Here is a 25,594-nt window from a genome sequence, read left to right on the forward strand (position 1 = left end):
AACCTCTATGCTTCCTCAACACTACCTGTCCCTCTACATACCTTGTATAATCTGTAAACTTAGGAACATGTCCTCAGTTCCTTCTTCCAGATCGTTAATGCATATTGGGAATATTTGTCGTCCCGTTACTAATCCCTGCGGAAAACCACTAGTCACCGAATACTATCCTGAAAAAGACCACTTTATCCCACTCTCTGCCTTCTGTCATTCAGCCAATCCTCTATCCATGCCAGCTCCTTGCCCCTGATCCATGGGCTCTTATCTTATTTAGCGGTCTCCTGTATGGCACCTCATAGTCATAGATGTTTACAGCATGGGAACAGGCCCTTTGCCCAGCTTGTCCATGCCGCACAGTGTCTATCACTAAGCTAGTCCCACTTGCCCGCATTTGGGCCATATACCTCTATACCCAACCTGCCCATGTAACTTTTTTAGAGGGAAAAATTGTACAACGCCTCTCCCACGCCTCTGGCAGCCCGTTCCAGATGCTCAGCACCCTCTGTGTGAAAGGCACCTCATCAAAGGCCTTCTGGAAATCCAAATAGATCACGTCCACTGAACAAAGAAAAATACAGCACAGGAACAGACACTTTGGCTCTCCAAGCCTGCAACTACCATGCTGTCCCTCTAACCTAAAACTTTCTAGACTTCCAGGATCTGTATCCCTCTATTCATGTATTTGTCAAGACGCCCCTCAAACATCACTATCGTCCCTGCTTCCACCATCTCCACTGGTAGCAAGTTCCAGGCACGCACTACCCTCTGCATGAAAAACTACCCTTGCACATCTCTAAACTTTGCCCCTCGCACCTTGAACTTATGTTGTGAACAGTTTTTAGCCCCGTATCTAAGGATGTGCTGGCCTTGGAGGGGGTCCAGAGGAGGTTCACAAAAATGATCCTGGGAATGAAAGACTTGTCATCTGAAGAGCGGTTGAGGACTCTGGGTCTGCAATCGATGGAGTTCAGAAGGATGAGGTGGGATTTCTTTGAAACTTAGAGAATACCGAGAGGCCTAGATAAAGTGGGTGTGGAGAAGAAGAGACCAGAACCCGAGGGCACAGCCTCAGACTGAAGGGACATTCCTCTAAAACTGAGATGAGTGGGATTTCTTCAGCCAGAGAGTGGTAACTCTGTGAAACTCATTGTCGCAGAAGGCTGTAGAGGCCAAGTCACTGAGTGTCTTTAAGACAGAGATATATAGGTTCTTGATTAATAAGGGTATCAGGGGTTACAGGGAGAAGGCAGGGAATGGGGATGAGAAACATATGAGCCAAGATCGAATGGCGAAGCAGACTCGATGGACCAAATGGTCTAGCAAAATGAAGCATAGATATAATTAGGGGCAGCACGGTAGCATGGTGGTAGCATAAATACTTCACAGCTCCAGGGTCCCAGGTTCGATTCCCGGCTGGGTCACTGTCTGTGCAGAGTCTGCACGTCCTCCCCCGTGTGTGCGTGGGTTTCCTCCGGGTGCTCCGGTTTCCTCCCACAGTCCAAAGATGTGCGGGTTAGGTGGATTGGCCATGCTAAATTGCCCGTAGTGTCCTAAAAAAAAGTAAGGTTAAGGAGGGGGGGGGTTGTTGGGTTACGGGTATGGGGTGGATACGTGGGTTTGAGTAGGGTGATCATCGCTCGGCACAACATCGAGGGCCGAAGGGCCTGTTCTGTGCTGTACTGTTCTATGTTCTATGTTCTATAATTAAAACAGCAATTTCTATGTAACTTAACTATGTTTTACCTAGCTGTTCATTCTCATAGCTGCTCCCCAACGGTTTTGCATTGTCTTCATTGAATTCGTAAAGTGAATCATAGGTTGCTTTCTCCTTCTGGTTTTTAACAGAATTTCTTCGTCCTCTATTAGCCATACTTCAGTCAAATCTTAGAGCAAGTTAAAAAGGTACAACATATTTTAACATACGTCCAAAAACCAAAATACCAATGGCACTACTCAAATTTAGTGCAAGAGTCAAATCATAACGATAGTCAGCTAATTGATCATTAACTCTCCTTACGTTTTGAGTTAAAATTCTACAGCTATTCATACACTAGCCGTGGGATGAGAATTGAAGTTATGGGGCGGGATTCTCCAAGCCCCCGCCGGGCCAGATAATCGCCGGGGGGCGGTGTGAATCACGCCCCGCTTTTTCGGCTGGGGCGAGAATCGCGGCACGCCAGTCGGGGGGCCGTTGGTAGCGGCCCCGGCGATTCTCCGGCCCGCGATGGCCCGAGTGACCGCTCATTTTTGGCTGGTTCCCGCCGGTGTAAAATACACCTGTACCGGCGGGACCTGGCTCAGCGGGCGGCCGGCGGAGGTCCTTGGGGGGGGCACGGGGGGCAATCTGGAGGATTCCGCACCTTCCGTCGGCCTGACGCCGGAGTGGTTCACGCCCACACCTCAGCGCCAGTACAGCCCGTCCCGCCGGGTAGGGGAGAATTCCGCCCATGGTGGTTACATTGGATAGACCGCATTCTATTGCAATATAAACTACAATTTCATTTCTACAAGTACACGTGGACTGAGCCAGGGAAATTACAGAGAAACAGTATATATACAACAATTGATATTTATGTAACATCTTTAATGTAATAAACGTTCAAAAGCACTTAACAGGAACAGTATAAAACAAATCAAGACACCAAGACATCCAAGGAGACATTCAGTCAGATGAACAAAAGTTTTACTCAAAAGTTTTCAGGAGTATCTTAAAGGAGGTAAGTGAAATAGAGAGGAGACAAGATTCTGGAGGGAATTTAAGACGTTAGGTCCAAGGCAACCGATGCGTGATCGCCAATGGTGGAGTGATTAAAATCAGGGATGCTCGAGACACCAAAATTAGAGGGGTGCAGATATCTTGGGAGAGTCGAGAGTCTGAAGGAGATTACAGAATTTAGAGGGGCCACGGTCATGGAGGGATTTGAGAACACAGATGTGAGTCTTAATGGCAATATTTGCTTCACCAGAAGCCAATGTAGATCAGCAAGTACAGGGATGATAGGTGAACGAGATTTGGTGCGATTGAAGATGCAGGTAGCATAGTTTTGGATGGTTTTACCAAGGTTGGTGCGATTGAAGATGCAGGTAGCATAGTTTGGATGGTTTTACCAAGGTGGAATGAGGGAAATCAGCCAGCAATAGTCAAGCCTAGAGGTAATGAGATCATGTTTAACGGTGTCATCGACAGATAAGCGGAGTCAGGGGTAAAGTTGGGCAGTTATGGAGGTGAAAATAGGTGGTCTTAACGATGTCACAAATATGGGGCGGAATTCTCCGCAACGGCTGACGCCGTCGTGAAACCCGGAGTGTTTCACGATGGTGTTGGAGGCCGCTCCTCGTCCCCTATTCTCCCCACCCGGGAGGCTAGGAGCGGCGTTTTGTGGAACTCGGCGGCGCCGGAATGACCGGCCGGCGGCGCCTAATGACATCAGCCGCGCATGCACAGGTTGGCCGGCTCCAACTCGCGCATACGCGGTTGCCGTCTTCCCTCCACTGCCCCGCAAGGACGTGGCGGCTTGATCTTGCGGGGCGGCGGAGGGGAAGAGTACGTCTCTTTGAGACGCCGGCCCCACGATCGGTGGGCACCGATCGCGGGCCAGTCCCTCCCGAGCACAGCCATGGTGCTCATCCCCTCATCCGCCCCCCAGGCCCAAACTCACCTTTCGCGCGATGTTCACGCCAACAGCAACCAGGTGTGGTTGCCGCCGGCGTGAACCCGTTGGGGTCGTCAGGCCGCTCGGCCCATCCGGGCCGAGAATCGCCGGTCGCCGGGAAAAAACGGCGAGCGTCGATTCTCCGAGCGGGGGTGGGAGAATCGCGGGGGGTGCCAGAGCGGCCCTCCCGCGATTCTCCCACCCGGCGTGGGGAGCGGAGAATCGCGCCCATGAGGTTGGAAGTTCATCCTGGGGTGAAATGTGACACCAGAACACGAACAAACTGCTTTAGTCTCAATAAAGATATCAAATGGGCTGGATTCTCCGCAGCCCTGTGCCGAAATCCCGGCAGGCGAGGGGGCGGTGAATCCACTTTTCAGGTCACTGTCCTTGTGGAGTTTGCACATTCTCCCGTGTTGCATGGGTTTTGCCCCACAACCCAAAGCTGTGCAGGGTCGGTGGATTGGCCACGTTAAATTGCCCCTTAATTTGAAAAAATTAATTGGGTACTCTTAAATTTATTTTAAAAAAGAGTGGAGGAGGGCAGGCCAAAGCAACATCAGGCATAACTAACAAGTGTCAGCCTGGTGAAGCTAAAACATGCCAAATAGCAGAAGCAGCCTTCGAGACAGAGCTAAACAATCCCACAACCAGTCCTGCCACAGCCAGTCGAGAATGGTGGACAATTAAACAACGAAGAGAGGCAAAAATTGACATTGACCATTGAAAATGTGGCTGGAGAAGTAATAGGAAACAAAGAAATGGCAGAGTAACTGAATAGTTACTTTGCATCAGTCTTTGCGGTGGAAGACACCAGTGGTATTCCAGAGCTCCAGGTGAATCAAAGGGCAGAGGTGAGTGCAGTGGACCTCATTAAGGAGAAGCTTCTGGGGAAACTGAAAGGTCTGAAGGTGGATAAATCGCCTGGGCTGGATGGACTATACCCCAGGGTTCTAAAAGAGATAGCTGACGAGATTGTGGAGGCTTTGGTGGTGGATCTTTCAGGAATCATTGGGTGCAAAGAGGGTTTTAGAGGATTAGAAAGTGGCTAATGTAACACCGCTATTCATGAAGGGAGGGAGGCAGCAGAGAGGAAATTATAGGCTGGTTAGCCTGACTTCGGTCATTGGTAAGATTTTAGAGTCCATTATTAAAGATGAGATTGCGAAGTACTTTGAAGTGCATGATGAAGTAGGACTGAATCAGCACAGCTTCGTCAAGAGGAGGTCATGTCTGACAAATCTGTTAAGAGTTCTTTGAGCAGGTAACAACTTAAGACAAAGGAGAACCAGTGGATGTGATTTATTTAGATTTCCAGAAGGCCTTTGACAAGGTCCGCATGGGAGACTATTAAATAAGAGCCCATGGTGTAAAGGGTAGAATCCTGCATGGATAGAGCATTGGCTGACTGGCAGAAGGCAGAGAATGGGGATAAAGGGATCTTTCGCCGGATGGCAGCCGTGACGATAATAATAATAATCCTTATTGTCACAAGTAGGCTTACATTAGCACTGCAATCAAGTTACTATGGAAAGCCCCAGTCGCCACATTCTGGCGCCTGTTTGGGTACACAGAGGGAGAATTCAGAATGTCCAAATTACCTAAGAGCACGTCTTTTTTGGGACTTGTGGGAGGAAACCGGAACACGCAGAGGAAACCCACGCAGACACAGGGAGAACGTGCAGACTCCACACAGACAGTGGCCCAAACCAGGAATCGAACCTGGGTCCCTGGTGCTGTGAAGCAACAGTGCTACCCACTGTGCTACCATGCTGCCCATACCCGTGCACACCCTAGTGGTGTGCCTCAGGGGTCTGTGCTGGGAGCACAACTTTTCACAATCTACATTAATGATCTAGAAGAAGGAACTGAAGGCACTGTTGCTACGTTTGCAGATAATACAAAGATCTGTAAAGGGACAGGTAGTATTGAGGAAGCTGGTGGGCTGCAGTAGGACTTGGACAGGCTAGGAAAGTGGGCAGAGAAGTGGCAGATGGAATACAATGTGGAAAAACGAAAGGTTAGGCATTTTGGAAGGAGGAATGGAGGCATAGACTATTTCCTCAATGGGGAAATGCTTTGGAAATCAGAAGTAAAAAGGAGTTCGGAGTCCTTGTTCAAGATTCTCTTAAGGTTAACGTGCAGGTTCAGTCGGCAGTTAGCAAGGTAAATGCAATGTTAGAATTCATGTCGAGAAGGGCAGAATACAAGACCAGGGATGTACTTCTGAGACTGTGGTCAGACCCCATTGGAGTATAGCAAGCAGTTTTGGGGCCCCGTATCAAAGATGTGCTGACCTTGGAAAGGGTTCAGAGGAGGTTCACAAGAATGATCCTTGGAATGAAGAGCTTGTTGTATGAGGAACGCTGGAGGACCCGGGGTTCTGTACTCGTTCGAGTTGAGAAGGATGAGGGGGGGATCTTATTGAAACTTTCAGGATATTGCGAGGCCTGGATAGAGTGGACGTGGAGAGGATATTTCCATTTGTAGGAAAAACTAGAACCAGAGGACACAATCTCAGACTAAAGGATGATCCTTCAAAACAGAGATGAGGAGGAATTTCTACAAACAAGTCCTGGAACAAGTTGGTGAATGGCCTTCACTTTATAGAAGCCCTCCTTATGAAGAAAGATTTAGCAGTTTACGTTTATACTCTCTCAAGGTTGGAAGAATGAGAGATCTAATTGAGGTATAAAAGATTCAAAAGTATTGACAAAGTTGACGTATAGCGAATGCCTCCTCTTGTGGGACAACCGAGAACAAGAGGTCATAGTTTTAGGGTAAAGTGCAGCAGATTTAAAAAAGAGGAGAAATTACTTCTCTCAAAAGGGTCCAGAATCTATGAAATCCACTACCCCAAAGTAAGAAGGATGCGGAGACATTGAGTAAATTTAGTAGATTGATTTGTTTTTAGTTAAAGTTTTCATTTTATACATACAAAAATAAACAAATCTGTGTGGACCAGGTACCACTTACAAAAGCTGAACATAAGAAATAAGCCCCCAGCCACCTCCTTTTTTTGTTATTTTTAAATATTTACAAACAGTGATTGTCATGTATTTACATATAGTTCTTCTCCTCGCGCCCCATCCTCTGTCGGATTGGGCCCTCTGGTGATTCTCCCCCCCACCCTACCCCTCAATGTTTAGGTGTTCTTTAGGGTCTTGCTCTATTTCATTTTATGTGCGTGGGCCCACCCGGCCAGGCTCTATGTCCCATAGCTGACTCGGTTGGTCTGCCGGTTAGTATGAACTTTTCTTTCTTCCCAGGGGTGGGGCTGATGCCCCGCCCCATACCGAACCGTTCGGCCTTGGCCAGCCCCCATTTTCACTTGGGGCCCTTCGGCCCTGCCAGAGGGCGCTGTCCTTTTTGATCTTGCTCTTGGCCCTCCCCGTTGTCTATTCGGGCTGTTCCTAACCCGTCTCTCCTGCAATCCCTCCACCTCTCCCTCCCTCTTGCTGTTCACTGGTGTCTTGTTGGCCCTTCCCCTCACTCTATTGGCTTCAAACAAGTCGTGGAACAAATTGATGAATGGCCTCCACACTTTGTAGAAGTGTGACCCACTTCTGACCGTGACCCTCTTCTGACCCTCGGATAGAAAATTTGATTCTCCACGTATAGATATTCCAACAGGTCTGCCATCCAGCCTGCAGCTTTGGGTGGTGCGGCTGCTCGCCAGCCGAGCATGATTCTTCAGTGGGTGATCAAGAAAGCAAAGGCAAGGGCAGTCAGCCCTCTTCCACATAAATAGTTCTGGCTGGTCTGATACTCCGAAGACTGCCACTTTCAGGCTTGGCTTCACTCTCACCCCAAAACGTTAAGGCTGTCCAGTACCCAACAAGTACAGAAACAAAAGGAAGTAAGGGGAAAAGTGCAAGGCAGAGAAGACATAGTCAGAAATCCATAAGGGCGACAGTACAAGGTACAATGACTGAGGGGAGCACAGTGAATAGGCCCAGTAATAACAAAAGGAATAAAACTGAGATGTTAAGATTCAAAACAGAGGTAAAAAAACCAACAGAAGTGTACTTTATCTGAATGCTCGTAGTATTCGTAATAAAGTAAATGAGTTGGTGGCACAAATCATCGTAAATGACTATGATTTAGTGGCCATTACTGAAACATGGTTAAAGGATGGTCACGACTGGAGTTAAATATCCGAGGTATCAAACTATTCGGAAGGACAGAGTGGATGGTAAAGGGAGGTGGTGTTGCTCTGTTATTTAAGGGATGACATCCGGGCAATAGTAAGGGATGACATCGGTGCTATGGAGGATAAGGTTGAATCCATTTGGGTGCAAATCAGGAATAGTAAGGCGAAAAAGTCACTGATAGGAGTAGTCTATCGGCCACCAAATAGTAACGAGATGGTGGGGCAGGCAATAAACAAAGAAATACTGATGCATGTAGAAATGGTACGGCAGTTATCATGGGGATTTTAATCTACATGTCGATTGGTTTAACCAGGTCGGTCAAGGCAACCGTGAGGAGGAGTTTATAGAATGTATCCGCGATAGTTTCCTAGAACAGTATGTAATGGAACCTACGAGGGAACAAGCGGTCCTAGATCTTGTCCTGTTTAATGAGACAGGATTGATTCATGATCTCATAGTTAGGGATCCTCTCGGAAGGAGCGATCACAATATGGTGGAATTTAAAATACAGATGGAGGGTGAGAAAGTAAAATCAAATACTAGTGTTTTGTGTTTAAACAAAGGAGATTACAAGGGGATGAGAGAAGAACTAGCTAAGGTATACTGGGAGCTAAGACTTTATGGTGGAACAGTTGAGGAACAGTGGAGAACCTTCCAAGCGATTTTTCACAGTGCTCAGCAAAGGTTATACCACAAAAAGGAAGGACGGAAGAAAAGGGAAAATCGACCGTGGATATCTAAGGAAATAAGGGAGAGTATCAAATTGAAGGAAAAAGCATATAAAGTGGCAAAGATTGCTGGGAGATTAGAGGACTGGAAATCTTTAGGGGGCAACAGAAAGCTACTAAAAAAGCTATAAAGAAGAGTAAGATAGAGTATGAGAGTAAACTTGCTGAGAATATAAAAACAGACAGTAAAAGTTTTTACAAATATATAAGACAAAAAAGAATGGCTAAGGTAATATTGGTCCTTTAGAGGATGAGAAGGGAGTTGTAATAATGGGAAATGAGGAAATGGCTGAGGAACTGAACAGGTTTTTTGGGGGTCGGTCTTCACAGTGGAAGACACAAATAACATGCCAGCGACTGATAGAAATGAGGCTATGACAGGTGAGGACCTTGAGAGGATTGTTATCACTAAGGAGGGAGTGATGGGCAAGCTAATGGGGCTAAAGGTAGACAAGTCTCCTGCCCTGATGGAATGCATCCCAGAGTGCTAAAAGAGATGGCTAGGGAAATTGCAGATGCACTAGTGATAATTTACCGAAATTCACTAGACTCTGGGGTGGTCCCGGTGGATTGGAAATTAGCAAACGTGACGCCACTGTTTAAAAAAGGAGGTAGGCAGAAAGCAGGAAATTATAGGCCAGTGAGTTTAACTTCGGTAATAGGGAAGATGCTGGAATCTATCATCAAGGAAGAAATTGCGAGGCATCTGGATAGAAATTGTCCCATTGGGCAGACGCAGCATGGGTTCGTTAAAGGCAGGTCATGCCTAACTAATTTAGTGGAATTTTTGAGGACATTACCAGTGCAGTAGATACAGGGAGCCGATGGATGTGGTATATCTGGATTTCCAGAAAGCCTTTGACAAGGTGCCACACAAAAGGTTGCTGCATAAAATAAAGATGCATGGCATTAAGGGTAAAGTAGTAGCATGGATAGAGGATTGGTTAATTAATAGAAAGCAAAGAGTTGGGATAAATGGGTGTTTCTCTGGTTGCAATAAGTAGCTAGTGGTGTCCCCTCAGGGATCCGTGTTGGGCCCACAATTGTTCACAATTTACATTGATGATTGGAGTTGGGGACCAAGGGCAATGTGTCCAAGTTTGCAGATGACACTAAGATGAGTGGTAAAGCGAAAAGTGCAGAGGATACTGGAAGTCTGCAGAGGGATTTGGATAGGTTAAGTGAATGGGCTCGGGTCTGGCAGATGGAATACAATGTTGACAAATGTGAGGTTATCCATTTTGGTAGGAATAACAGCAAACGGGATTATTATTTAAACAATAAAATATTAAAGCATGCCGCTGTTCAGAGAGACTTGGGTGTGCTAGTGCATGAGTCACAGAAGGTTGGTTTACAAGTGCAACAGGTGATTAAGAAGGCAAACTGGAATTTTGTCCTTCATTGCTAGAGGGATGGAGTTTAAGACTAGGGAGGTTATGTTGCAATTGTATAAGGTGTTAGTGCGGCCACAACTGGAGTATTGTGTTCAGTTTTGGTCTCCTTACTTGAGAAAGGACGTACTGGCGCTGGAGGGTGTGCAGAGGAGATTCACTAGGTTAATCCCGAGCTGAAGGGGTTGGATTATGAGGAGAGGTTGAGTAGACTGGGACTGTACTCGTTGGAATTTAGAAGGATGAGGGGGGATCTTATAGAAACATTTAAAATTATGAAGGGAATAGATAGGATAGATGCGGGCAGGTTGTTTCCACTGGCGGGTGACAGCAGAACTAGGGGGCATAGCCTCAAAATAGGGGAAGTAGATTTAGGACTGAGTTTAGGAGGAACTTCTTCACCCAAAGGGTTGTGAATCTATGGAATTCCTTGCCCAGTGAAGCAGTTGAGTCTCCTTCATTACATGTTTTAAGGTAAAGATAGATAGTTTTTTGAAGAATAAAGGGATTAAGGGTTATGGTGTTCGGCGCCGGAAAGTGGAGCTGAGTCCACAAAAGATCAGCCATGATCTAATTGAATGGCGGAGCAGGCCTCGAGGGGCCGATGGCCTACTCCTGCTCCTAGTTCTTATGTTCTTATGTTCTTATGTAAGTCTGGGGCATGCCCAGAACATGAGTGTGGTTGGCCGGGTCTCCCTGGCCGTATTCATATTTGTCCTCCACTTCCGAGAAGAACCTAATCATTCGGGTTCTTGTTAGGTGCTTTCTGTGCACCACTTTCAATTGCATGAAGTTTAGCCTTTCACAAGTGGAAGTGAAGTTGGCACTAAGTAGGTTAGTGCTATCGCTCCAGATCCCCACCCTATTTCTATCCCTAGTTCTTCCTCCCATATTTCCCATATTTCATCCATTGGGGAGTGTGCCATTTCTTGTAGAGGGCCCCATAGTTCCCCCCCTCTCAGACTTCCCGCGTCCAGTACTTCCTCTAACATTGAGTGTCTCAGGATCCATAGGTATGTGTTGTATCCTTGCGGAAGAAGTTCTTTACCTGTAGGTGCCACAGTTCATTCCCGATGGGTAGTTGTGGTTTTTCTGTCAGTCCCTCCAAGGTCGCTAGTCTGTCCTCTATGTAGAAGTCCCGAACAGTCAGCAACCCCCCATCCTGTCACCACCTCTTAAAGGTGGTGTCTAGCATGGCTGCGTGGACCTGAGGTTGCCTTAGATGCAGGCCATAGGGGACATTTCAGTTAGGCCAAAGTGCTATCTCATTTAATTCAAGGTTCAGAGTGTGGCTATCACCACTGGGCTTGTTGAGTAATTGGCTGGCGGGGATGAGAGGGCTTGAAAGATCGTCCCTGGACAGCTTTCCTCATCCTCGCTGTGGTGAATGTACATCATGTAATTCACACTGTATAGTATTGCGTTCAGACTGTATAGCATTGTGTCCTTGTGGGCTCTGTCTGTGAGCCATTGCGCGGCTCTGTCCACAGGGGGAGATGAGGAGCTTGTACAAGGCTCCACCCTCGCTTTGCCCATGGCTCCTCCCACTAACGGAAGTATAAAGTGCTGCAGCCTTGTGAGTCTGCCCTCAGTTCTTCTGGTCGCAGGCAGGCTCAGTTGTAAGTCTATTAAAGCCACAGTTTACTTCCTATCGTGTCTCGAGTGAATTGATGGTCACATCAATTTAATAGACTTAAGAAAACTACTATGGAATCAGCCCTCAAACCTGGGCGGGCTTTGTCCTGCATACTGGGGGACCCACTGGGCGTAATAGGAGAAGAATCCCAGGCACCTCTTGAGGGCCCTGGGACAATGAGGGAGAGGGAGTTGTAAGAGGGGGCGCATACAGTCCAAGTCGGGGCCCAGGACTCTGTTTTCCACGACATAGCCGAGGATGGCTAGTCTGGTAGTGCGGAAAACGCATTTCTCTTTATTGTAGGTGAGATTGAGTTTCTGGGCGGTTTGGAGAAATCGGTGGAGGTTGGCATCGTGGTCCTGCTGGTCCTGAGGAGTGGCGAAGTTCTGAAGCGGAGAGGGTTCAGGAGAAGAAAGCTCCTGGTCTCCCTGCCTGATTCAGAGTGGCGGCGAGAGCGACCTCTGAGGCGTCTCTCTCTCAGGAACTTCACAATCCCTTCCATGCTGCTTTGCGGGTCTGATATGTAAAGGAGCAGGTCATCCGCATAGAGTGAAACTCTGTACTTCGTTTCCTCTTCGGATTCCTATCCAGTTTTTCTCCGCTCCGAGGACGATCACCAACAGCTTGATTGCCAAGGAGAATAGGAACGGGGTCGGTGGGCATCCCTGCCTATCGCACCAGCTGGAAGTATTCAGAGCTGATGGTGTTGGTCCGTACGCTCGCCGTGGGAGAGTTGGAAAGGAGTTTCACCCAAGCAGTGAACCCTGTCCCCAGCCCAACCCCCTCTTCCTATTGTCACCAACGACTGGCATGTCTAGTCCATCAAGTAACTGTTTCATCCCAAGTCCCCGTCAGGGGAAGGCCTCAAAAGCTTTGTTGACCATTTTTTGATCGGCAACAATCCCCCTTGCTATTCTTCACCTGCGCTATTTCCCTCGTGGCTGCCTGCTTTCTCAGCTGGTGAGCCTGGCTTTGTCTTTATGTTTGTAGAAGGTATCCCCATGTCTGCCGGGGTTGGTGTAACCTGGTTTCCTGGTGGATGGCAGGTTAAAGTCCATTTGTAGCTTTTTCTTCTCCGCCAGAAGCTCTACGGTCCTAACCCTAGTGGGGCAGCGCTTCAACGCTAGACCTTCTGCAATAGTGCAGAGATACTGGGCGGGATTCTCCTGTGCCTGGCAGAACCACTCCGGCCTCGGCCGCACCTTCAGGGACTAGGCCATCCCCGAAGTGGTTGCCGCCCCACCGGACAGCGTGGAAGGCCTTTGGCGTCGTGTCAGCCGGGGCCGATTGGACTCCGCCGGCCCGCGCGGGTCCACGCATGTGCGGGAGCGTCAACGCTGCTGGCATCATCCCCGCGCATGCGCGCGGGGGGGTTCACCCTTCTCGCCGGCCATCGCGGAGGCTGACACGGCCGGCGCTTGGAAAAGAGTGCCCCCACGGCACAGGCCCGCCTACAGATAGGTGGGCCCCGAGCACGGGGCCAGGCCAACGTGGGGGCACCCCCCGGGGCCAGATCGCCTCACGCCCCCCCCAGGAACCCAGAGCTCGCCCGCGCCGCCAGGTCCCGTCGGTAGGGACCTAGTCCAATTTATGCCGGCGGGACCTGCATAGAACGAGCAGGACTTCAGCCCATCGGGGGTCAGAGAATCGCCAGGGAGGCCGCTGCCAAAGGTCGCCGACCGGCACGATTCCCACCCCTATCGAATCTCCACCGCCGGAGAATTCGGCAGCCAGGGGGGCAGGATTCATTCCGCCCCCCGGCAATTCTCCGACCCGGCGGGGGGGTCGGAGAATCCCACCCACTGTTTTAATACAACAGAAATTACCCCTGAAGAGTCACTGAGGTTTTGAGAAAGCTACGTAAAATAGCCGAATTTTGTGAATTCGGAACTTCCCTTTCAGAAATGCTGCGTGAACTGTTTGGTCTGCGGCGTAAACAATGTGGCTATTCAGCGGAAGTAGCTAGCCGAACCATCCCTAGATCTACAGCAGACGGTACAAATTTTGCTTTTGCTTTCCTGCAAAAGCAGGGAAGAGTGCAGGAGATACAGGTGTGATATTGTACGAAGTAAATAATGGCATGATGGGGAAACTGGTCAACTACTGGGTACAATGTAAGAAAAGCTGACTTCGCATGACCTAAAGCCTGAATAAGATCAGAGAAGGTCAAGCTGATCCGAAATGCCTGGACTCCGCAAATTCTGATAAGACTAACTCGTCATAACCCAAAGCAGTCTAAAATATGACAAGATAAGGTCAGGAAGAAACAAATTTCCTCCGACTCTTAAACATTCCATCAAAGGACAAAATAATGGTCTGAGTGACGGACAGAGTCCTGAAAGGTCAGCAAGGTGACTCTTGTTTTATGATAGTGCTTATGTTTATACTTCTGAGCAAATTCCTGATCAAGCTGTAGTCACGTAATCCTGATTCTGAGCGAATTTTCTGTGAGTAGGAATTGAGGTAGGAATCAGCAGTGACACTCCCTGCTCTCCGACCACAACTTTCAGCCAAAACTGCAGTATGTTTGAAAAGAAAGTCTTGTTATGTTTCTTAATGAATGTTGTTGAATCTTTCTACCACAGTCCAGAAGCTGGAAAAAAATTGACTTCTACACAGGGACGGGGCACGTGCCCCCTCCCGGCGAACAACCCCAACAGCTTGATTGCCAGGGAGAATAGGAGCGGGGACAGCGGGCATCCCTGCCTTGTGCCCCTGTACAGCTGGAAGTATTCAGAGCTGATGATGTTGGTCTGTACGCTCACCATGGATAGAAGTTTCACCCAAGAAGTGAACCCTGTCCCCAGCCCAACCTTCTCCTCCTATTGTCCCCCAACAACTGGCATGTCCAGTTCATCGAGTAACTGTTTCATCCCGAGTCTGCTAAGACCAAAACGAGCACTGTAGGGCCTAGGTCCGTCGATCAAAGACCAAGTCGTCCCGACGGGATACCTCCCCGGAATCTATAGAGGGAGGGCCAGGACGTTCTGGGACATAGAATTTACAGTGCAGAAGGAGGCCATTCAGCCAATCAAGTCACCGCCTTGGAAAGTGCACCCCCCTTCAGCCCACACTTCCATCCTCTCCCCATAGCACAGCAACCCCACCTAACCTTTTTGGACTCAGAGCAATTTAGCATGGGCAATCCACCTAACATACACATCTTTGGACTGTGGGAGGAAACTGGAGCATCTGGAGGAAACCCACGCAGACACAGGGAGAACGTGCAGACTCCGCACAGACAGTGACCCCGGAATCAAACCTGGATACTGGAACTGTTAAGCAACTGTTCTAACCACTGAAAATGAATATTCTGACGAGGTTCCTGTTTATTTTTCTTTATACCAAAGGCCTACTTTCAGAAATTGGACACAATCATCTCAGACTCCGTATGGGCGAGGAAGGTGTCGGGTGGACCCTGCTATAGGGGCTGGGGGGCTGGTTGGCATTGCCAAACCTGCTTATTATTGGGCGCCGAATGTGGATAAGATGCGGCAAGGTGGTGGGAAGGACAAAGGGTAGAGTGGGTTAGGATGAAGGAGGAATCTTGGAAGGGGTCCAGTTTGAGGGCTACGGTGACAGCAGCGTTGCCAATGCCTCCGAGTAGGTATACAGGGAGCCCAGTGGTGCAGTCCACGGTGAAGAGATGGAATCAGTTGAGGAGGCATTTTAGGGTGGAAGAGATATCACTGTGTGAGAATCATGGGTTTGAGGAGGGGGGGTTGGATAGTGTAAACAGGATGTGGAAGGAAGTGGGGCTGGCCAAGGTCCATACCTTGTCTCTGTATTTGGAGGAAGGGTTCACCAGTCTAGAGGAGCGAAGGGAGAGGGTAGAGCTGCGACGAGGGGGAGAGTTCAGGTATCTGCAGATTAGGGACTTTGCACAAAAGATCTGGATGGGGTTCCCTAGGTTGCCAGGATACACCCTGCTGGAGCGACTGCTGCTTCCAGATGTGGAAGGGAAGGAAAAAAATAGGGATATATATACAAGTGGCTGGGGGGGAAGGGAGGCAAGGAGGTGGTGAATGTCAAGGAGAAATGGGAAGAGTCTGCACTGAGTGCTGCCTTGGCTGAGTAAGAGTACTTCTTGAAGTTGGGTGAAAACTGGGAGTTAGGTGGAACTGCGAGAAAAGAGAAACTGGCAGCTGATGCTACAAGGGAGAAGTGACTGGTAAGTCTCCAGGTGGAAGAGTCAGAGAGAGAAGGTCCAGGAGCAGCCGGGAATTATGGGAGCAGCTGTCAGAGGGCGGAGCCTAGTGTCCAGCTCACCAGAGTACATTCTGAGCTGCATAAGGAGCAAAGTGGAGACAAGCGGTTGGACCAACAGCATCTTGGGACTGTAAGCGGCTAAACGGTGAATCTGAGGTTTTGACTGGGGGGGAAATTGAAGAGTGACGTCACAGGAAGGCTGTGATTTGATTGGCCAAGAGGGGACCTGCTAAATGTGAATCTAAGTAGTGTGATTGGTAAGTAGTTTTTTCTTTTCATCTATCTATCTTTTTTTTTCGCATTGTAGTTGTATAAGTTAACCTAAGGGTAAAGAAATGGCAGGAGATCCCAGACCAGTGTCATGGTCCTTGTGTGTGATGTGGGAGTTCAGGGACACGTCCATTGTCCAGGGCTCCTTCATGTGGAAGTATGTCCAGCTACAGCTCCTGTTAGACTGCTTGACTCTGGAGTTGCGGATGAACTCATTTTGGAGCATCCACGATGCTGAAGAAGTTGTGGATAGCACATTTAGCGAGTTGGTCACACCACAGATAAAGAGTACTGAGGGAGATAGGGAATGGGTGACCAACAGGCAGAGGAAGAGTAGAAAGGCAGTGCAGAGATCCCCTGCGGTCATCTCCCTCCAAAACAGGTATACCGTTTTGGATACTGTTGGGGGAGATGGCTCACCAGGGGAAGACAGCAGTAGCCAAGTTTATGGCACCTTGGTTGGCTCTGCTGCACAGGGGGCAGGAAAAAGAGTGGTAGAGTTATAGCGATAGGGGATTCGATTGCAAGGGAAGTAGGCAGGCATTCCTGCAGGGGCAAACGAGACTCCAAGAAGATATTTTCCCTTCCGTGCAAGGGTGCTGGATGTCTCAGAGCGGATGCAGGACATTCTAAAGGGGGAGGGTGAACAGCCAGCTGTCGTGATACATACAGGCACCAACTGTATAGGTTAAAAAACGGGATGAGGTCCTACATGCTGAATTTAGGAAGATAGGAGCTAAACTAAAAAGTAGGACCTCAAAGGTAGTAATCTTGGGATTGCCACGTGCTGGTCAGAGTAGGAATGACAGGATAGACAGGATGAATGCGTGGCTTGAGAGATGGTGCAGGAGGGAGGGATTCAGATTTTTGGGACATTGGGACCAGTTCTGGGAGAGCTGGGACCATTACAAATCGGATGGTCTATTACTGGGCAGGACTGGAACCAATGTCCGAGGGGGCTGTTTGCTAGCACTGTTAATAGAACAGTACAGCACAGAAGGGACCGACAGCATCTTGGGACTGTAAGCGGCTAAACGGTGAATCTGAGGTTTGACTGGGGGGGAAATTGAAGTTGGGGAGGATTTAAACTAATGCAGCAGGGGGATGGGAACCAAAAGCCAGTAAGGAGAAAAGTGGAAGGCAGAGATAGATTGAACTGCATTTATTTCAATGTAAGAGGCCTAACGGGCAAGGCAGATGAACTCAGGGCATGGATAGGTACATGTGATTGGGATAGAACATAGAAGAACATAGAATAGTACAGCACAGAACAGGCCCTTCGGCCCTCAATGTTGTGCCGAGCCATGATCACCCTACTCAAACCCACGTATCCACCCTATACCCGTAACCCAACAACCCCCCCCCTAACCTTACTTTTTTTTTAGGACACTACGGGCAATTTAGCATGGCCAATCCACCTAACCCGCACATCTTTGGACTGTGGGAGGAAACCGGAGCACCCGGAGGAAACCCACGCACACAGGGGGAGGACGTGCAGACTCCACACAGACAGTGACCCAGCCGGGAATCGAACCTGGGACCCTGGAGCTGTGAAGCATTTATGCATTTATGCTACCACCATGCTACCCCTGCTGCCCTGTATTATAGCTATTACTGAAACATGGCTAAGGAGGGTAGGGCATGCAGCTCAATGTTCCGAAGTACAGATGCTATAGGAAAGATAGACCTGGAGGTAGTTTTTGATTAGGGCAGTAGAGAGAGAGGATATATCCAGGGTTCACCCACTGAATCTATATATTGTGATTAGAAACAGCAAAACAGCTGTTTCTCATTCGGTTGTTTACGGCGGAAAGCCTAGCCTAGTGTCATCTGGTATCTCAAAAAAGTGACTCGCATGATACATAAGATATATGATAAAATCATGTTTTGGGGACGAAAATTTAGGAGTCGCATGATATGCGAGATCGCAGGATACGCGAGTATATACGGTAGGTAGAACTGAAAAATAAGACGGCTGAGATCACATTTGATAGACTCTACCACAGGCCCCCAATAACCAGCGGGAAATTGAGAAGCAAATATGCAAGGCGATTACAGACAGCTGCCAGAAAAATAGGGTGGTAATAGTGGGGGACTTCTTCTGGAAAATAGAGAAAAAATGTGTCATTTGAAACATGGAAGTCTGGCAATATCTGGTTTGAGAGGGTACAGGGAAAGATCCCACAAAAGGTTATAGCAGCTGCAAAGAGCAGGGTTGTAAAATGCAGATTCTTGCTCACAAACAGGCTTAGCAAACACACCGTTTCATGTGGTAAGCTAAAACAATGGCTCACACCTTCATGGAATGTAACTATCTCAGGAAGCATCTGAAAAAGCATGGATGAGAGTTTCAATTGCATTAAGTGACGAATGTTTAAAACAGGCAAGTCTTCAGTCATAACCAAGTTAAATTTTAGCATACAACTAAACGCAAAGTTTCACACCTTAATTGAAATAAACTCTCTTAGTAAACAGCTGGAAAGGATGGAAGATGCCCAGGTCGAATTTGGTGTCAATTTTAAAGTGTAAAATTCTACGAACATCAAGTCAATTAAAGAAATTGGAGACGACCTGTCTACGAGAAACATCATTTAAGTCAAAATTAAAGGCAAGTTATGAGCTGGGGACAATTGGAAAATTAAACGATTCGAAATCACAGAAATAAAAGTTAACTATTGAAACCAAAGCATTTTTTAATCAGATCTGAGAGGAGACGATATGCCCAAAATGAATAATTAGTTGTAGTAAGATGTTTACATCAAAGATACTTTTAAACTATCAAAGTGAAACAAGCTCATTTACAATAAAGTCGTTAAAACTTAATAACTCTCAGAAAGAGAATATAAACCCAGGGAGCAACAGCAACAGCAACCAGCAACAGGAGAGGAGGGGAGGAGAACTCAGAGAGAGAGAGAGAGAGCTGGGTCATGGGAAAGACAAGGCAAGCAGCCGAGTTTAAACAGTTATACATCTAAGGAAGACTAGGATTTAAACAGGAGTCAGAGTCAGCTTAGAGATAGCTAGCAGAGCCAGCTCTCACAGCTCGGTGCATGGGAAGAACAGGACACAGCAACCGAGTTCACCAGCGAATACAACTCAAGAAGACCAGATTTTAAGAAGATCGATTGCCAAGGTGGGCCTGAAGCAACCAGCAGCCAGAAGCAAGATCTTTTTTCCTTTCTGTAAAGAAAGTGTTTGCAGCTTTTAAAAGAAAAAATATAATAATAAAAATAACTTAACCTCAAAAAGTGGTTATTAGCTTACTTCACTTCCTTAATAACGCAGGACCCAGGACATCGATGCTATTAAGGGGTAAGTAGGTAAAATTCTTCGGTGAAGGTATGGGTTATACCGGGGGATAACTTGAAAAGATAGTTTGACCTGAATAGCACCCACAGAAGCCTGCATTGGAGTCAGGGAGTGAGAATCCCTGTTCACCATTTAGAATATCAACATTTTTTTTTGGTATAGGGGGAATTCTAAGAATAGTGGTGAGTTTTAACTTCAGACTTTAACTTCCCCAATATTAATTGGGACAGCCATAGCACTGGGTGAGGGTTTGGATGAAGAGAAATTTGTCGAGTGTATTCAGGAAGAATTCCTTTCAATATGTGGATGGCGCAACTAGAGAGGGGGCAAAACATGAGTTCCTTTGGAGAATAAGGAAAGACAGATGATGGAAGTGTTAGTGAGGGATCACTCTGGGACCAGTGACCATAATTCCATTAGTTTTAAGATAGCTATTGTGGTAAACCACTGTTGCACCTGTATCAGATGATGTACGGTAGGACCTGTACCGGTAGTCTCTGCTGCTGTATAAATATGCGTGTCCTCCAGCTAGCAGCCATTTCGCCAGCTGCTGTGGGAGGCCACACATCTTATAGCAATAAAGCCTCAGTTGGATTCAACTATAGTCCTTGTCCAATTGATCGTGCCTCAATTTATTGCTATACAATTTTCTAAAAGATGGACCGAATGGTCGACCGGTACGGTTTGCGCCACCTTCCCGTACCTAGACGATGTCACCATCTGCGGCCATGACCAGCAGGACCACGATGCCAACCTCGCCAAATTTCTCCGCACCTCCACTCTCCTCAACCTCACTTACAACAAGAAGTGTGTGTTTAACACGACCTGCTTAGCCATACCCGGCTATGTGGTCCAGAACGGAGTTCTGGGGCCCGATCCCAACTGCATGCGCCCCCTCATGGAGCTTCCCCTCCCTCACTGCCCCAAGGCCCTCAAACGCTGCCTGGGGTTCTTCTCGTACTACGCCCAGTGGGTCCCAAACTATGCAGACAAGGCCCGCCCACTCATTCTGTCCACCCATTTTCCCCTGACGGCCGAGGCGCAACAGGCCTTCGCCCGTATCAGAGCCGATATAGCCAAGGCCGGGATGCACTCAGTAGACGAGACGCTACCCTTTCAAGTAGAGAGCGAAGCATCGGACATCGCCCTAGCCGCCACCCTCAATCAGGCAGGCAGACCCGTGGCATTCTTTTCCTACACCCTTCATGCCTCAGAAATTCGGCATTCATCCATCGAAAAAGAAGCCTAAGCTATCGTTGAAGCTGTGCAGCATTGGAGGCATTACCTGGCCGGCAGGAGATTCACTCTCCTCAATGACCAACGGTCGGTAGCCTTCATGCTCAATAACACATAGCGGGGCAAGATCAAAAATGATAAAACCTTGCGGTGGAGGATCGAGCCCTCCATCTATAATTATGAGATTTTGTATCGCCCCGGCAAACTCAACGAGCCCCCAGACGCCCTATCCCGAGGTACATATGCCCACGCACAAGTAGACCGACTCCAGGTCCTGCATGACAGCCTTTGTCACCCGAGAGTCACATGGTTGTACCACTTCATTAGGCACAAAATCTGCCCTACTCCGTCGAGGAAGTACGGACAATCACCAGGGACTGCCAGGTCTGTGCGGAGTGTAAGCCGCACTTCTACCAGCTGGACCGTGCGAGCCTAGTGAAGGCCTCCCTCCCCTTTGAACGGCTCAGCGTGGATTTCAAAGGGTCCCTCCCCTCCACCGACCGAAACACATATATTCTCAGTGTGGTCGATGAGTACCCCAGGTTCCCCTTCGCCATCCCATGCCCCGATATGACGTCTGCCATCGTCACCAAAGCCCTAAACACTATCTTCGCTCTGATCGGTTTCCCCGCCTATATCCACAGTGACAGGGGATCCTCATTCACGAGCGATGAGCTGCGTCAGTTCCTGCTCAGCAGGGGTATCGCCTCCAACAAGACGACCAGCTATAAACCCCGGGGAAACGGGCAAGTAGAGAGGGAGAACGGGACGGTATGGAGCGGCGTCCAACTAGCCCTACGGTCCAGGAACCTCCCAGCCTCTCGCTGGCAGGTTCTCCCTGATGCACTCCACTCCATTCGGTCACTGCTGTGCACCGCTACTAACACACCCCATGAACGTCTTTTAGCCTTCCCCAGGAAGTCCACATCCGGGGGTGTCGCTCCCGACTTGGATCGCAGCTCCAGGACCAGTCCTGCTCCGTGGGCACGTCCGACTCCACAAGGCGGACCCGTTGGTGGAAAGGGTGCAATTGCTCCACGCCAACCCTCAGTATGCCTACGTGGCATACCCCGACGGCCGCCAAGATACTGTCTCCCTCAGGGACCTGGCACCAGCAGGTTCCACACACACCCATCTCACCGGCCCGGCGCCACCCTCCCCTCCCCCGCGCTCCCAGCATTAACCCCACCAGGACCATCCGTCCTTCCCCTGCCCGCACCCGAGGATGAAAAGGATTTCGGCACGCCCCCGGAGTCACCGAACATCAGGCCAGCACCGATATCGCTGACACCACTACGTCGCTCTCAGCAGAACATCAAGGCACCAGACCGGTTAAGTCTCTAACTGACACCAGACTTCAAAAAACATTTTTTTTGATCAAATACTGTAAATATTAACTCATTGTTGTATATAGTTCTCCACCACCCCCGCCGGACTCATTTCAACAGGGGGTGAATGTGGTAAACCACTGTTGCACCTGTATTAGGTGATGTACGGTAGGACCTGTACTACAGGTCCGCCGGTAGTCTCTGCCTGCTGTATAAATATGCGTGTCCTCCAGCTAGCAGCCATTTCGCCAGCTGCTGTGGGAGGCCACACATCTTATAGCAATAAAGCCTCAGTTGGATTCAACTATCGTCCTTGTCCAATTGATCGTGCCTCAGCTATGGAGAATAATAGTTGAAATTCTAAATTGGGGCAAGGGCAATTTTTATGGTATTATGGCTTTCAAAAGTTGATTGGAGGAATCTGTTGGCAGGCAAAGGGGCGGCTAGTAAGTGGGAGGCTTTCAAAAGTATGTTAACCAGGGTTCAGGGTAAGGCTGGTAGAAGTAGGAAACCCTGGGTGACTTGGGATAATTGTTGATGAGGGTAATGCTGTTGATGTGGTGTACATAGACTCTCAAGACATTTGATACAGTGCCACACAACTTGTGAGAAAAGTTATAGCTCATGAAATAAAAGGGACAGTAGCAATGTCGACACAAAATTAAGTGAATAATAGGAATCAACGGTAATGGTCAATGGAGGAAGGATTGTCGTGATGATTCCATGGGGTTGATTTATATCCCAGTGGATCAGGGATTATGGGAAGAATGCAGGAGAACGTAATGAGAAACATACAAGCCATGATTGAATGGAAGAGCAGACCCGACGAAATGAATGGCCTAATTCTGTTCCTCTGACTTATTGTCTTATGCTATTGGAACTCTTGCTTTCCTGATAATCTAGGTTGGATGTTCCGGAGATAATTTCAACGTTTGTGGATGGTACAAAACTTGGAACCATTGTAAACTGTGAGGTGGACTGTGTACAACCTCGAATAGACAAGACACATTGGTGGTATGGACAAATAGGTGGCAGATGATGTTCAATGCAGAGGAGTGTGGGTGATGCATTTTGGGAGCAAGAACATGGGAGAGGCAAAAAAAAGGGTAACATTCATAAGAGGGTGCAAGAGATGAACTTGGGTTTTTATGTGCATAGGTCATTGAAGGTGGCAGACTTCAGCTGAAATAGTGTGTACAGTCCTTGCTGCCACACTGAACACAATGGAGAATGAGAGGTTCACAAAAATGGTTCCAGGGATGAATAACTTCAGTTATGAGGATAGATTGGAACGGTTGGGGCTCTTTTCCTTGGAGAGAAGGCTGAGAGGGGATCTGATAGATTTGCTCAAAATCATGAAAGGGCTAGACAGAGTCAATACGGAAAAACCGTTCCCCCTCGTAAAAGGATCAAGAACGAGAGGATATAGATTTAAGGTAATTTGCAAAAGAAGCAAACACGATGTAAGAAACGTTTCTCTATCAATAGGACCTCACACTACCCAAACCTATATCTCCCTCCCTCGCACTCACTCCCACCCCGGAGTCCCTTCCTCTCTCATACCCCACACACCCTCCCTCCTTCTCTCGTACCCCACACACCCTCCCTCTTTCCCTCGTACCCCACACACCCTCCTCCCTCATACCCCACACACCCTCCCTCCTTCTCTCGTACCCCACAACCTCCCTCCTTCCCTCGTACCCCACACCCTCCCTCCTTCCCTCGTACCCCACATCCTCCCTCCTACCTCATAACCCACACACCCTCCTTCTCCCCAACCCCACACCCTCCCTCCTTCCCTCGTACACCACACACCCTCCCTTCTTCCCCACACACCATCCCTCCCACGTACCTCATTCTCTGGTACCTCTTTCCATACCTCATTTTGTCCCCCCCCCCCGACATCTTCCCTCTCGCTCTGAACACTCTCTCCCCTCCCTCCAATCTCACCCCTCCGACTGACCTCACACCGCACTCCCTCCCTCCAACCTCACTCACCTCTCCTCGCTCCGACCTCACTTTCTCTCCCTCCCTCTGACCTCTCTCCCCTGCCTCCGACCTCATCTCTCTTCCCCCTCCCTCACACCCTCCTCTGCCACCCTCACACCCACTACCCTCTCCCTCACACCCACTCCGCCTCCCTCACCCCGCCTCCCTCACACCCACTCCACCTCCCTCACCCCCCTCTCCTCCCTCACACCCCCTCCTCCCCCTCACGCCCTCCTCCCTCACATCCCTGCTCCTCCCCCCTACACACCCCCTCCCCGATACCTTCCTCATACCTCACTCCCCCTCCCTCGTACCTCTCTCCCTCCCTCGTACCTCACTCCCCCTCCCTCGTACCTCACTCTCCCTCCCTCGTACCTCACTCTCCCTCCCTCGTACCTCACTCTCCCTCCCTCGTACCTCACTCTCCCTCCCTCGTACCTCACTCTCCCTCCCTCGTACCTCACTCTCCCTCCCTCGTACCTCACTCCCCCTCCCTCGTACCTCACTCCCCCTCCCTCGTACCTCACTCTCTCCCCCTCGTACCTCACTCCCACCCCCTCCCTCGTACCTCACTCCCCCTCCCTCATACCTCACTCTCTCCCCCTCATACCTCACTCCCACCCCCTCATACCTCACTCCCACCCCCTCATACCTCACTCCCACCCCCTCCCTCGTACCTCACTCTCTCCCCCTCATACCTCACTCCCACCCCCTCGTACCTCACTCCCCCTCCCTCGTACCTCACACCCCCTCCCTCGTACCTCACACCCCCTCCCTCGTACCTCACACCCCCTCCCTCGTACCTCACACCCCCTCCCTCGTACCTCACACCCCCTCCCTCGTACCTCACTCTCCCTCCCTCGTACCGCACACCCCCTCCCTCGTACCTCACTCTCCCTCCCTCGTACCGCACTATATGTTTTGACGGTTATCTTCCCGCCACTTGTGCTTGCTCACGTGGCGGATGGTTACGGTTACGTCCAATACCGTGGAGGCTTAGCACAGCCGGATTAATCACCTCAATTACCTTTCTGAGCTGAAGGCCGCTCACGCCATCCCCGTTCTCCTATCCCGCCCCCCACCCCACCCCACCCCGTCTCTCCAGTCGCTGTGGGAAATCTCAGGCACTATATCCCCTGGAGGACCAGCTTCGGAGCGGGAAAGGCGTAAACAGTCCGTCTGCGCGCGCGGCTGCTGCATCCAATGAACAGCATGGCAATGGGGCAGCTGCGGGACCGGTAGCCAATCAGCTGGTGGGGCTGCGGTCGCCATTTTGGGCTGAACTGGGACTCCATCTTGTGAAATATGGAGACAGAGCCGGCCCGAGGCCAGAGGCCCTGGAGACAGAGTTGGCCAGTGCGGCCCGGAGATAGCGGCCCTGCGGGTGGAAACACATACCAGCATTCACCAGATCATTGAGCAGACCCGGTCATTTACCAGATCGAAAGAGAAAATGGTGGAAAATCTCAGCAGGTCTGGCAGCATCTGCAGGGAGAGAAAAGAGCTAACGTTTGGAGTCCAGTGACTCTGTCAAAGCCGTGCTGAGCCACTGGACTCAAAACGTTCACTCTTTTCTCTCCCTACAGATGCTGCCAGACCTGCTGAGATTTTCCAGCATTTTCTCTTTCCTCTCAGATTCCAGCATCCGTTGTAATTTGCTTTTATCCATTCACCCAATCATTCACCAGATCATG

General features: G+C 49.3%; 1 protein-coding gene across 4 annotated transcripts in view; it reads right to left on the reverse strand.

Annotated features, from left to right (window-relative positions):
* sycp3 (synaptonemal complex protein 3) overlaps window positions 1–24,982 on the reverse strand; it is a 260,430-nt gene extending 235,448 nt beyond the window's left edge. Inside the window, exons 1-2 of one of the 4 annotated variants that reach the window (XM_038820905.1) lie at window positions 24,928–24,982; window positions 1,741–1,880 (exon numbers count right to left, since the gene is read on the reverse strand). In XM_038820905.1, the coding sequence (XP_038676833.1) occupies window positions 1,741–1,867 (127 nt within the window). In that variant the 5' untranslated portion in view covers window positions 1,868–1,880; window positions 24,928–24,982. Of the gene's footprint in view, window positions 1–1,740; window positions 1,881–18,482; window positions 18,506–24,359; window positions 24,381–24,787; window positions 24,865–24,927 lie in introns of those variants that run through there. The other 3 variants (XM_038820904.1, XM_038820907.1, XM_038820906.1) reach the window with 3 other exon arrangements.
* Window positions 24,983–25,594: the final 612 nt, after the last annotated feature.

This window comes from Scyliorhinus canicula, chromosome 15, assembly GCF_902713615.1.
Source record: "Scyliorhinus canicula chromosome 15, sScyCan1.1, whole genome shotgun sequence".
NCBI classification, from domain to species: domain Eukaryota; kingdom Metazoa; phylum Chordata; class Chondrichthyes; order Carcharhiniformes; family Scyliorhinidae; genus Scyliorhinus; species Scyliorhinus canicula.